The following is an 11,771-nucleotide window of genomic DNA, read 5'->3' on the forward strand; positions in this document are numbered from 1 at the left end:
CCATCCTGTCCAACAAGTTGTGTAGGGGACCAGCTCTATATCACCTGTGGGTACCTCGAGTTCAGTGGTGACAAAGGAATGAGAAAAAGACAGATTAAGAGAGACTTTGGGACCAGGGGTCCATTACTTTATTATTGGAGGCAGTGAAGGCCCCGAGCTCTGATCATCCACACTATTGATTAAGACCACTTTGATCTATAGGGTAGGAGTGATGGTGGAGTGAATCAATGAGCCAGGACTGGTGTGTCATCCTAAGGATTGATAACAGTGGCGATTTGGGAGTTTCACAAAACAAGAACACGTGGTTATCTTTAGCTTATTATCTACGTGCAGCTGATGGAACTTGGGCCTCACAGGGAGCCTATAAGTCTGGCTACGTCATAGTGCTACGAAGGGGTTTTGCGTCCATGAGCACAATGTTTATAGCAACAGAGCTGAGGTCACCCTGCACCGGAACATGAGGCATGGAAAGGCCTTCCTCCTCCGAGGCCTCCTGCGACCTCTGCAGTTGGTTGCTCCTTGTTTATATATTACTCATAACCAATTTATGTAGGCATCTGCAAGTCCTTTCTCCTTTGCCACTTTTCCCAACAAAGGTGAAACCCCATCTCTACTAAAAATACAAAATTTAGCTGCGCATGGTGGCACGTGCGTATAGTCCCAGCTACTCGGGAAGCTGAGGCAGGAGAATCACCTGAACCCGGGAGGTGGAGGTTGCAGTGAGCTGAGATCGTGCCACCGTACTCCAGCCTTGAGACAGAGGAAGACTTCATCAAAAAAATAAATAAATAAATAAATAAAGAAGAAGAAAGGGTTTCGAGAGGGTAGTTTCTGACTGTCATGGTAACATCCTTGCTGCCTGCTTTCTAATGTTCTCATGGAAGGACATGTTTGGAGTTCTGGCAACCATTGTACAACCATGAAATAACAAGCTAAAAGACAAAAATTAGCCTACTGAAAATGCCCAATGGAAAGAGCTTAGGATCTTGATGTTATCAGTTTAGTAACTGAATCAGTGTCCGCAGTCACCTTTAAAAAATACTTAGAAGATAATTAAACACATTTCTCGCTTAAGTCACAGTTATGCAGATTGTTTCTTAATATGAAAGCATCTTTTATGATAAATTTTTTCTTGTGATTTTACATTAACATTTACTATTTATAGTTATAAATATTTTAACACATTAGAACAATTTTATCTTTGTCCAATAATCTGTGCTCAAGTAAAGTGCTCCTAAAAAATTAGTCACTATGGGCTAATAGAAATAAAGTAGTATTAAAATGGTCAATCAATGGGATAAAACATACCGTTAATTTAGGAGAAAGAACTCTACAAAATGCAAGAGATGATAAGATAAAAAGCAACCTTAAAGCAAAGACAGACTATAAGAATTGTACATCTATGCTCTCTACATGACTTTTATTTGTAAGGAAATAAGTCTTAATCCCACTTGACTTTTATTTGTAAGAAAATAAGTCTTAAACAATATGAACTTTAAATTATTCAAGTCCTAACATTGTAAATTGTTAAACATAGATCAAATTTAAAAGTAAGGCTAACTTAAAAATTTTTCCTTTTTTTGAGATAGTCTCACTTTGTCACCCAGACTGGAGTGTAGTGGCACAATCTCGGCTCACTGCAACCTTCACCTCCCAGGTTCAAGTGATTCTCCTGCCTCATCCACCTGCGTAGTTGGGGTTATAGGTGCCTGCCACCATGCCTGGCTAATTTTTGTATTTTTAGTAGAGACAGGGTTTTGCCATGTTGGCCATGCTGGTCTTGAACTCAGGTGATCCACCAGTCTTGGCCTCCCAAAGTGCTGGAATTACAGGCGTGAGCCACTGCGCCCAGCCTAATTTTGTATTTTTAGTAGAGATGGGGAGTGGCGGTTTCCCCCATGTTGGTCAGGCTGGTCTTGAACTCCTGACCTCAGGTAATCTGCCCACCTCAGTCTCCCAAAGTGCTGGGATTACAGGCGTGAGCCACCATGCCCAGCCACAACTATTTTCTTAAAAAGTGCATTGTGGGACAGATCATGTAACACCTTTCACTTAATTCCTATTACTTATTTGGAGGTAGCAGCACATGGTGGTTTTATTCTTTTCATTTAACTTTGTAAACCATTCAGGGTGTATTTATAAAGGTAAGACAGGGATTTAAATAGAAAAAAACTAGCCTATTATTATTACTGACACAGAGTCTTGCTTTGTTGCCCAGGCTGGAATGCAGTGGCACAGCCTCAGCTCACTGCAACCTCTGCCTCCCAGGTTCAAGTGATTCTCCTGCCTCAGCCTCCCAAGTAGGGACTACAGGCACGGGCCACCACACCTGGCTGATTTTTGTATTTTTAGTAGAGGTGGGGTTTTACCATGTTAGCCAGGCTGGTCTGAAACTCGCGACCTCAAGTGATCCACCCACCAAAGACTCCCAAAGTGCTGGGGTTACAGGTGTGAGCCACCAGGGCCAACCAAAACTAGTCAATTATATCAGAACCATTTCATAAGTGTATTAGGTTCTTCTGCAGTGGAATCTCAATATTTCAGAACAAATGAGGACTATAAGGACTGAAGTTGAGGCAAGTGTCCAGGCCAATTAAAGGAAAATAACACATTCTATATATGTATCAAAATATCACATTGTACCCCATAAATATGAAGAAATATTGTGTCCATTTAAAAAAATTGAGTGAAAGATACAGAGATTTCCCACATACTCTCTGCTCTACACACACTCAAAAAAGAAACAAAGAATAAAAGAAAAAAAGCAGGGAACCAAGCAAGAAAGAATGAGAGAAAGAGTTATGGTTAGGCTTTGCGCCCCTACCCAAATCTCATCTGTCTCATCTTGGATTGCAATCCCCACCGACTGAAGGAGAGACCTGGTGGGAGGTGATTGGATCATGGGGGTGGTTATTCCATGCTGTTGTTGTGAAAGTGAGTGAGTTCTCATGAGACCTGATGGTTTATAAGCATCTGGCATTTCCCCTGCTGGCCCTTCATGTGAAGAAGGTCCTTGCTTCTGGTTTGCTTTACACCATGATTTTAAGTTTCCTGAGGCCTCCCCAGTCATGTGGAACTAAGTCAATTAAATTTCTTTTCTTTATAAATTACCCATTCTCGGGAAGTTCTTTATAACAGTGTGAGAATGAACTAATACAGAAAGACAGAAAGGAAGGTAGGAAGGAAGGAAGGAAGGAACGAAGGAAAGAAGGAAGGAAAAGAGAAAGAGAGAAAGAAAAGAAAAAGAAAGAGAGAAAGAAGAAAGAGAAAGAAAAGAAAGAAAAAAGAAAGAAAGAAGGAAGGAAAGAAAGAAAGAAAAAGAAGAAAGAAAGAAAGAAAGAAAGAAAGAAAGAAAGAAAGAAAGAAAGAAAGAAAGAAAGAAAGAAAGAAAGAAAGGAAGGAAGAGAGAGAAAGAAAATGAACAAAGGAAGTGGTTAGCAAATGTGATCATGTGATCAGGGAACTAAGAGAGTTTCATCTGCTGATGCTGCAGAACAGACTTGCTGCTTTCTTTTGCCTTCCTTTTAACTCCTTGTGATCTTCAAGGCAAACCAGGTTAGTCCTGCCACCATGAAACCTCTTGCTCGGCTTCTCTTCTTTCTCCTCCAGTTCCAGGAAGGTAAGTGAGTCAGGGGCTCCTCTCCTGTAGCTTGACCTCTCTACATGGGCACAGCCCAGCCAGGCCTTTCCAGAACTGAGGACCTCATGTTAGGGAGATTGGGGGACAAGCAGATAGAAGAGGTTGAGAGGCTCTAGGACATAGGAAAGACTGACTAGAGAGTGAATGAGGGCAAGGAGGAAGAGGAAAAGAGAAAAATCTAAGGTATATAGAACAATGACATTGTGAATATCAGAGTTGGAAGGAATCTGAAAGGCTCTGCATTTTATCTCCCTTGTTTTAAAAAGAAAGAGAAAAGGACTGGAGGAATCAACAGGCTTCCCCAAAGCTGCACATCTCAATAGAGGCAGGATCAGGACTAAAAGCAGGTGTCCCATCTGTCATCTGAGATCTTTATATCACATACCGTTGAGACACCAGAACTGCAGTGACATGGAACTCCAGTTCTGTGAGGCAGAAACATTTCAGAAAATAGGAAGTTGTGAGAATTGAAATCTCAAGGTGAAGAAAGAGGGACCAGGCAGGGCAGGGCTGGCCTCTGACTTCCTCAGTGGTCTCCATTCTGGTCTTCCAGGCCCAACAGCTCTCAGGGGAGCACAATCCGAGGGACAGGGATGAGTGATCCTAGCTGAACGGATCCCTGGAGTGATTCCTGGAGATCCCATCAGGAAGGAGACTTTGAGCATTGCCCACTTTGAGCTCCAGCACAGCACCACTGCTCATACATGTTTATGTCCAATGTTCTTGTGAGCCCTAACATAGGGGAGCTATGACTGACTGGGAGACTTGGGAGGAGGGACAATTGTCAGGGACTTTCTGTAGCCTTTTCCTTCTGTGTTTACAGGGAATCTAGTTTCACAAACCAGCTCAACCCCATTGATGGTGAATGGGGTTCTGGGGGAGTCAGTAACTCTTCCCCTGGAGTTTCCTGCAGCAGAGAAGATCAAGTCCATTACTTGGCTTTACAATGGAACATCTATTGCCTTCATAGAACCCTCTGAAACCAAAAGTCCACAAATCCACGTGACTAACCTGAAACGGGGAAAGCGACTGAACTTCACCCAGTCCTACTCCCTGCAACTCAGCAACCCGGAGATGGAAGACACAGGCTCTTACAGTGCCCAGATGTCTTCAGGGACCACTGTAAAAGTGTCCAGTTACGCTCTGAGGATATTCAGTGAGTAAGGGTGTAGAGGACCAGGTCCCTACTGGTAAGGGTGAGTGGGCCACCCACCAAGCCTGGTGGGCTGTATGACCCTTGGTAAAGGCCTTCTCCCAGTTTCACTCTTTTTGTCAGTCCAGAACCTTTCCTAGGTAGATTCTTTTTTCTTTTCTCTCCTTATTCTTTTTTTGTCCTTCTTCAGTCTGGCAGCCCCGGGCTGTGGTTGTGGCTGATTAAAAAACATACAACTTGCCCCTTCTTTGTGCTCAGGAGTTGGAAATGAGAGTCAGAGATCTTTCCACTGAAGGGGTCTAGATTTCTTGCTGGGTTCTTACTCCTTGATAACCTGAATCTTCTCCTCCTAGGGTGGCCTAGAAAGGTCTTTAATTGCTATTTGTATCATTTAAAACTATTGTTTCAAGCAGAGCGGCTGCCAAGGCCTGATGTTAGAGTGGAGTCTATCATCTCTGAGAATGGGATCTGTAATGCCATCTTGAGGTGTTCTGTGGAGGAAGGAGGAGAGACCACCACGTATGAGTGGACATCAGTGGGACCAGGGGCTGCTGTGTCCCATGTGGGGTCCATCCTCAATGGCTCCTGGAGCCTTCATGATCTGGACAGGAGCTACACTTGCACAGCTCTGAATCCTGCTAGCAACAGCAACTCCACTCCTATCCGTGCTGCGCAGCTTTGTGCAGGTAACAGGCCCCTTCTGGTCACTCTAGCACCCTTAGGAAATGTTTTGAGGCGAGGGCATGGCAGCCCTTGTCACCTGCCAACAGCCCCATTCCACTTGCACACATATGCTCTGTCCTCTCTCATTCTACTTTCTCTCTTTCAGGTTCCAAGGCAGCTGAAGGCACCTATTGCCCAGTGAAATGGATTTTCCTGGGGAAGGGGCTTCTTCTCCTTGTGTTCCTTGGGGTCCTAGGAACTTGGTATATCCAGACACAGGTGCTCAGCAAACGCCTGAGGCCTAACTCAGGGTGATAAGAGGCCACCAGTACCCCAAGAGAGCCAGGCTGTGCCCAGCTGAAACCATTGCTTTTCTGTGGCTAAATTTCATTTATTGACCTGCACTCTTTTCAAGGTGAAGTACTACGGATTGTCAAAGGCCATTGGGATAAGAATTTTTTATTTTGTCATGTCCGCGCCCATGTACATGCTCATTTTTTTTTTAAGAAAGAAGAAGTTTGGTCAAGAAGAGATAAAATAACTGCATGAACACCATATGCTACCTATTCTAAGCATATTTTTTCACCACAATTTAAGGTTTCTGAAATCAAGTCATAATATAAATGTATACAGCTAAAAGGAATAGGGTGTTTTTCTCCTGAAATATCATTATTTAAATGATCTGCTTTTAAAAATTCAATGTTGTCTTCTGTTGATGGGAATGCAAATTAGTATACTATTATGGAAAAACAGCATGAAGATTCCTAAAAGAATTAAAAATAAAACTAGCATTTGATCCAGCAATCCTACTACTGGGCATATATCCAAGGAAAATTACATGTTGAAGAGATATCTGCACTCCCATGTTCATTGCAGCATTATTCACAATAGCCAAGATACGGAAACAACCTAAGTGTCCATCAGTGGATGAATGGATATAGAAAATGTGGTATATATACACAATGGAACACTATTCGGCTTTTATTTACTTACTTTTTTTTTTTGAGACAGAGTCTCACTCTGTTGCCCAGACTGGAGTGAAGTGATGTGATCTCTGCTCATTGCAACCCCCACCTCCTGGGTTCAAGCGATTCTCCTGCCGCAGCCTCCCAAGTAGCTGGGATCACACGTAGGCTAATTTTTGTATTTTTAGTAGAGTTGGAGTTTCGCCATGTTGGCCAAGCTGGTCTTGAACTCCTGACCTCAAGTGATTTGCCTGCCTCGGCCTCCCAAAGTGCTGGGATTACTGGCATCAGCCACTGCATCTGGCCAGCTTTTAAAAAGAAGAAAACCTGTCATTTGCAATAACATAGGTGGACCTGGAAAACATTATGTCAAGTGAAATAAGCCAGGCACAGAAAGATAAATACCACATAATCTCACTCATAGGTGGAATCTAAAACAGTTGAACTCATAGAAGTAGAGAGTAGAATAGTGGTTAGCAGGGGCTGGGGTAGTTGGGTAGGATGGTGGGGACATGTTGGTCAAAGGATACACAATTTCAATTAAGAAGAAGCTCAAAAAATCTGTTGTACAATATGGTCACTATAGGTTAATAACATATTTTAACTTAAATAAAAATTTAAAATATCTTAAGAAACAATACAAATCTGTTCAATATTTATTAGAAATAGATAGTTGACACTATTTCATAAAATAGCACTTAACTGCTTTTAAAAGGCAGTAAGGAGCCCCAATAGATGCAAAAATACTCAGAATCTGCTAATCCAATCCTAGCATTAGGAAATTCATCAAAATTTAAATTTTTAACATAAATATCAAGTGAAGGCCAAGTGTGGCAGCTCACTCCTGTAATCCCAGCACTTTGGGAGGTCGAGGCAGGTGGATCATCTGAGGTTGGGAGTTTGAGACCAGCTTGGCCAACATGGCGAAATGCTGTCTCTACTAAAAATACAAAAATTAGCTGGGCATGGTGGTGCACACCCATGATCCCAGCTACTTGGGAGGCTGAGGCACAAGAATCGCTTGAAACTGGGAGCTGGAGGTTACAGTGAACTGATATTGTGCCACTGCACTCCAGCCTAGGCGACAGAGTGAGATTCCATGTCAAAAAATAATAATAATAATAATAGAAAAGAAACATTTAAATCAATGTAGTCAATATTAACAAATTTTTAAGTTTATTGTAAAGAGATCTGTAGGTAGAAAGCAAGACGAAGTACTTTAATACTTTCTTACTAGCTGGTGACGTTGGGCTACATGTAAAATTGAAGTTAAATAATATTCTGGGTAGAGTGGCTCACACCTGCAATCCCAGCACTTTGGGAGGCCGAGGCAGGTGGATCACTTGAGCCCAATAGTTCGAGACCAGCCGGGGCAACATGGCAAAACCTTGGCTCTATAAAAAATACAAAAATTAGTTGGGTATGGTGGCACTAGTGCCAGCTACTTGGGAGGCTCAATTAAGCCCAGGAAGTCAAGGCTGCAGTGAGCTGTGATCATGCCACTGCACTCCAGCCTGGGTGACAGAGTGAGACCTTGTCTCAAAAAAGAAACAAAAATATTGGTGTTGCGTATGGTTTTGACAGCTTATCTATTCAATAAATGTTAATAAATTTTTTTGTTGTGAATAAAATTAAGTAAAATAAATGTGAAGTCTTTGTTTAAGTTAAATCAACCAAGCCCACCCTTAGAAAAAAAAAAATCAAATCCCATTTTGGTTTGCCAGTTATTTAAGAGAGATTTATCATCTGCCTTCTACATTTAATTTAATTTAATTAATTAATTTATTTGAGACAGAGTCTTGCCCTGTCACTCAGGCTGGAGTTCAGTGGTGTGATCTCGGCTCACTGCAGCCTCTGCCTCTGAGGTTCAAGAAATTCTCCTGTCTCAGCATCCTAAGTAGCTGGGATTACAGGTGCCCACCACTGTGCCCTGCTAATTCTTGTATTTTGTGTAGAGATGGGGTTTCACCATGTTGGTTTGGCTGGTCTTGAACTCCTGGCCTCAGGTTATCCACTCGCCTTGGACTTCCAAAGCGCTGGGATTACAAGTGTGAGCCACCATGCCCGGCCTGCCTTATAAATTTTAAAAATTTGTGAAAAGAAAGAGATTAATTTGTAAAAAGGTAAGTTAAGCTTAACTACCAAATTTTTTTTTCCAAAAAAGTTTGGCTATAAAGTAACTATTAGTTTTAAATAGGGTGAAGAACTACTCTTGCCCATCAGATACATTGTAATATACCTTATTAACATCTTATATAGTAGAAATTCATTATAAGACTTTAAGGCCCACTTGGATAAGGTAAAAAAATCAAACACATTTAAACAAAGGAAAAACTGAACTTTTCTCTATTTACACTAATGACTTAGATTACAGTTATCCTTTTTAGGACGGAGAACCACACAAAAAGTACACTAATAAGTCAGCCAAAATAAGCAGCTTATAGAAAACTAGCATTCTCTACTAAACAACATTGACTGTCATCTACAACTTACTGATAATGTAAGCCATTGATTTAGTAATTTTTATGTAGGGTTTCCTTGAGGCTTAAAAATTATTTTAAGCGTTCCTCTGGGATAAGGAGATTGAGAAATGTTAGGGAGAGTCTAGTTATGAGTAGACTCTCCCTAACACAAAAATCACAACAGTAATTAGAGCAGGAAAAAGTTAATATATGTTATTATTAAATAATAAAAGATGGTTAACTAAAAGATTTAAAAGAGGATTCTACAAAATACAGGAACGGCAAATACAGGAAACTGCTACCAACCATAGGGTTAAGGGAGAAAATATCTAAGGAGGAAACTAAGAATTTGGAAGAGAAGGCTGAGTGTGGTGGCTCGCTCCTATAATCCCAGCACTTTGGGAGGCTGAGGCAGGCGGATCACGAGGTCAAGAGATCAAGACCATCCTGGCCAACATGGTGAAACCCTGTCTCTACCGAAAATACAAAAATTAGCTGGGTGTGGTGGCAGTGTGCACCTGTAGTCCCAGCTATTCGGGAGGCTGAGGCAGGAGACTTGCTCGAAACCGGGAGGTGGAGTGCAGTGAGCCGAGATCGAGCCACTGCACTCCAGCCTGGCGCCTGGCAAGGGTAAGACTCAGTCTCAAAAAAAAAAAAAAAGAATTTGGAAGAGGATACTCATTCCATAAGGCCAAGATTCAGACCTTGTTAGAGTGTGGCTGCAGCCCCGCCTGTTAGGCAACAGAAAGTTTGCTGGAGTGGGCTAGGATGCTAACATCCTCTGCTAAGAACTGAAGGCCAGGCTTTGGAATTGCCCTGCCACCATCTGGAGAGATGGCTGAATGCTTTAGTAAGAGAAGAACAAGATTTTGGCGGGGGCAGGAGAAAGAAGAGGTTTTCCTTGCCCTTTGCTCAGTCTTATAACATTAAAGGATTTTTTAAAATTTTGTTGCTCTTCCTCATGAGGATTGGGATGTGGGATAGCTAGAATACTAATCTATCCTTTACCATGGCACACCTATTTTTTTTTTTTTTTGCCAAAATCTTACCAATGCTCTCTATATTATAACACAGCTCCAGCACAACGAAAAAAATAAAAATACATCTCTCTCTGTCTATCCCTCTCCAAAAGAATAAATACAATATAAAAATCCATTAAAGGATAAATAACATTTACAATAAATATACAATATAAAATACAATAAACATACAAATATAGATATACAATAGGATATTATAATAGAACATAATAATTTAGCAAGTAATTTAGTATTTCATCACACATGAGCCCATGAAACAAAAAGGATTTAATGGAAACCTGCCCAGGTTGTAAGAACTAGAACAATAATTCATAAGTAGAACAGGAAATGTTCAGAGGAAAAGCTGTTGGCATTTGAAAGAATAATGCAGCTCTTAATGCGAATTAATAATGAATACAGTTAGTTTGTGACATCACGTAAAATAGTGACAAGTGATGGTTTAAAAACAATCTGATTTTATATATCTTGTTTGTAATTTCCATTGTTTCAGGATATGGAGTAAAAACGATGTTTTTGAATCTAGAGACAATTCTCAATTATCTATAATCATGCAGTTTCTGGATTACCAAGGTCTTTAAATTTTCCTTGGTTTTGCTGACCATCTTTTCACTGTTTATTATGACTCTCACCAGAAGGTGGAGAACAAAGCAAAGAGTCTGTGAAGTCCGCAAGACTCAAACGTCGCCATCTGTGAAAGTGGCTTTTCTTAGCATTAGTTGGTGCTGGGAGAGAAAGGGAGGAACAGAATATGTTGAAATAAATGCCCTGCTCTGCCTAGTCCCCTTTTCTTTTGCCTCTTCTTCCCCCACCACCTTTGCCTCTCCTTCGTCCTTCCCGTCTTTCATCCTTTAGTTCCCTTCTATTCTACCAGAAACAATCTTGGTCCAGGATTGAGAATTAGAAAAAAAAACAGCTGAAGACTTCCCTACCTAGAAGGAGGAAAAGGTCCCAGGTTCTGTAGTGGGTGAGCTGTGGGCCTGGGTTCTTTCTTCAGATGTTACAGATGCTTCTGCTTGGTCTGGGGAGGAGCAATGCAGCAAACCAAGAATGTGGAGCTACAAAGAAAAAAAGAGGCATTACGTAGGAGAAAACAAGTGTTGAGTATTGAAAAACTATCCATCATCCTGCTGTACCAGTGAAGACTCCAGACTGCAGCAACAGTTCTACACTTGAGACTTCCTTTAAATTTAGAAAAGTACAGACTAGTGTTCCAGAGGGAATCTTAGGGCTTATCTTGGAGCTGAGACGCTAGGTGGAGACTGCCAATCACCGCACCCAACCCTCCAGCTACATTTTCTGTCGCATATGTCTCACTTGTGTAGGAAACTCTCATCTCAGTCAGAGGGTGATAGGAGGAGATGAAATAAAGCCCCGAATCTTGACCCTGACTCATAAACAGATTGAACCTTTCTTGGGGATCTTAATTTGTTCTCATGAGGCCTCAGCAATGGGCCAAACACCTTTAATCTTGTAAGGTAGGTGTGTTTGGCTCACATCAGTTTCTCTGTTCTCTACCCTCCTCAGTTCTATTTCTAATTGTCTTTCCTCCTTAAAACATAATGCCCAGGCTGGGCCCGGTGGCTCATGCCTGTAATCCCAGCACTTGGGGAGGCTGAGGTGGGCGGATCACAAGGTCAGGAGATCGAGACCATGCTGGCTAACAGAGTGAAACCCTGTCTCTACTAAAAATACAAAACATTAGCTGGGCGTGGTGGCAGGTGCCTGTAGTCCCAGCTACTCAGGAGGCTGGAGCAGGAGACTCTCTTGAACCTGGGAGGCGGAGGTGGCAGTGAGCTGGGATTGCTGCACTCCAGCCTGAGCAACAGAGCGAGACTCCGTCTCAAAAAA

At 41.8% G+C, this 11,771-nt stretch overlaps 1 protein-coding gene and 1 long non-coding RNA gene across 6 annotated transcripts; one reads left to right on the forward strand and one right to left on the reverse strand.

Moving 5' to 3' along the window:
- Positions 1 to 3,362: 3,362 nt before the first annotated feature.
- Positions 3,363 to 6,151, forward strand: LOC108293643 (SLAM family member 6-like). Of its 4 annotated transcripts, none has more exons than XM_037733665.1 (4): positions 3,363 to 3,619; positions 4,464 to 4,796; positions 5,204 to 5,479; positions 5,623 to 6,151. In XM_037733665.1, exons 1-4 carry the CDS (start codon positions 3,571 to 3,573, stop codon positions 5,769 to 5,771), a joined length of 807 nt encoding a protein of 268 aa, XP_037589593.1. In that variant the 5' UTR covers positions 3,363 to 3,570; the 3' UTR covers positions 5,772 to 6,151. The 4 variants fall into 4 exon arrangements, with proteins under 4 accessions (XP_037589593.1, XP_017370643.1, XP_037589595.1 ...); XM_017515154.2 differs by having other exon boundaries at positions 5,207 to 5,479; XM_037733667.1 differs by having other exon boundaries at positions 4,611 to 4,796.
- A 541-nt stretch (positions 6,152 to 6,692) lies between these two features.
- Positions 6,693 to 11,556, reverse strand: LOC119468965. 2 transcript variants are annotated; one of them, XR_005197784.1, is made up of 3 exons: positions 11,057 to 11,556; positions 10,853 to 10,978; positions 6,693 to 6,729 (listed from the first exon to the last, which is right to left on the reverse strand). It is a non-coding gene; the product is annotated as an uncharacterized LOC119468965 (long non-coding RNA). The 2 variants fall into 2 exon arrangements; XR_005197785.1 differs by lacking the exon at positions 6,693 to 6,729 and adding an exon at positions 10,588 to 10,645.
- Positions 11,557 to 11,771: the final 215 nt, after the last annotated feature.

This window comes from Cebus imitator, unplaced genomic scaffold (genome assembly GCF_001604975.1).
Source record: "Cebus imitator isolate Cc_AM_T3 unplaced genomic scaffold, Cebus_imitator-1.0 Scaffold541, whole genome shotgun sequence".
Lineage (NCBI taxonomy): Eukaryota > Metazoa > Chordata > Mammalia > Primates > Cebidae > Cebus > Cebus imitator.

Bases quoted from the DNA above. Each gene is read 5' to 3' on its own strand.
- LOC108293643 (XM_037733665.1), top strand. From the start codon at position 3,571: ATGAAACCTCTTGCTCGGCTTCTCTTCTTTCTCCTCCAGTTCCAGGAA. The intron at 4,797-5,203 runs GTGAGTAAGGGT...TATTGTTTCAAG, and splicing joins TTACGCTCTGAGGATATTCA to CAGAGCGGCTGCCAAGGCCT. The intron at 5,480-5,622 runs GTAACAGGCCCC...TCTCTCTTTCAG, and splicing joins TGCTGCGCAGCTTTGTGCAG to GTTCCAAGGCAGCTGAAGGC.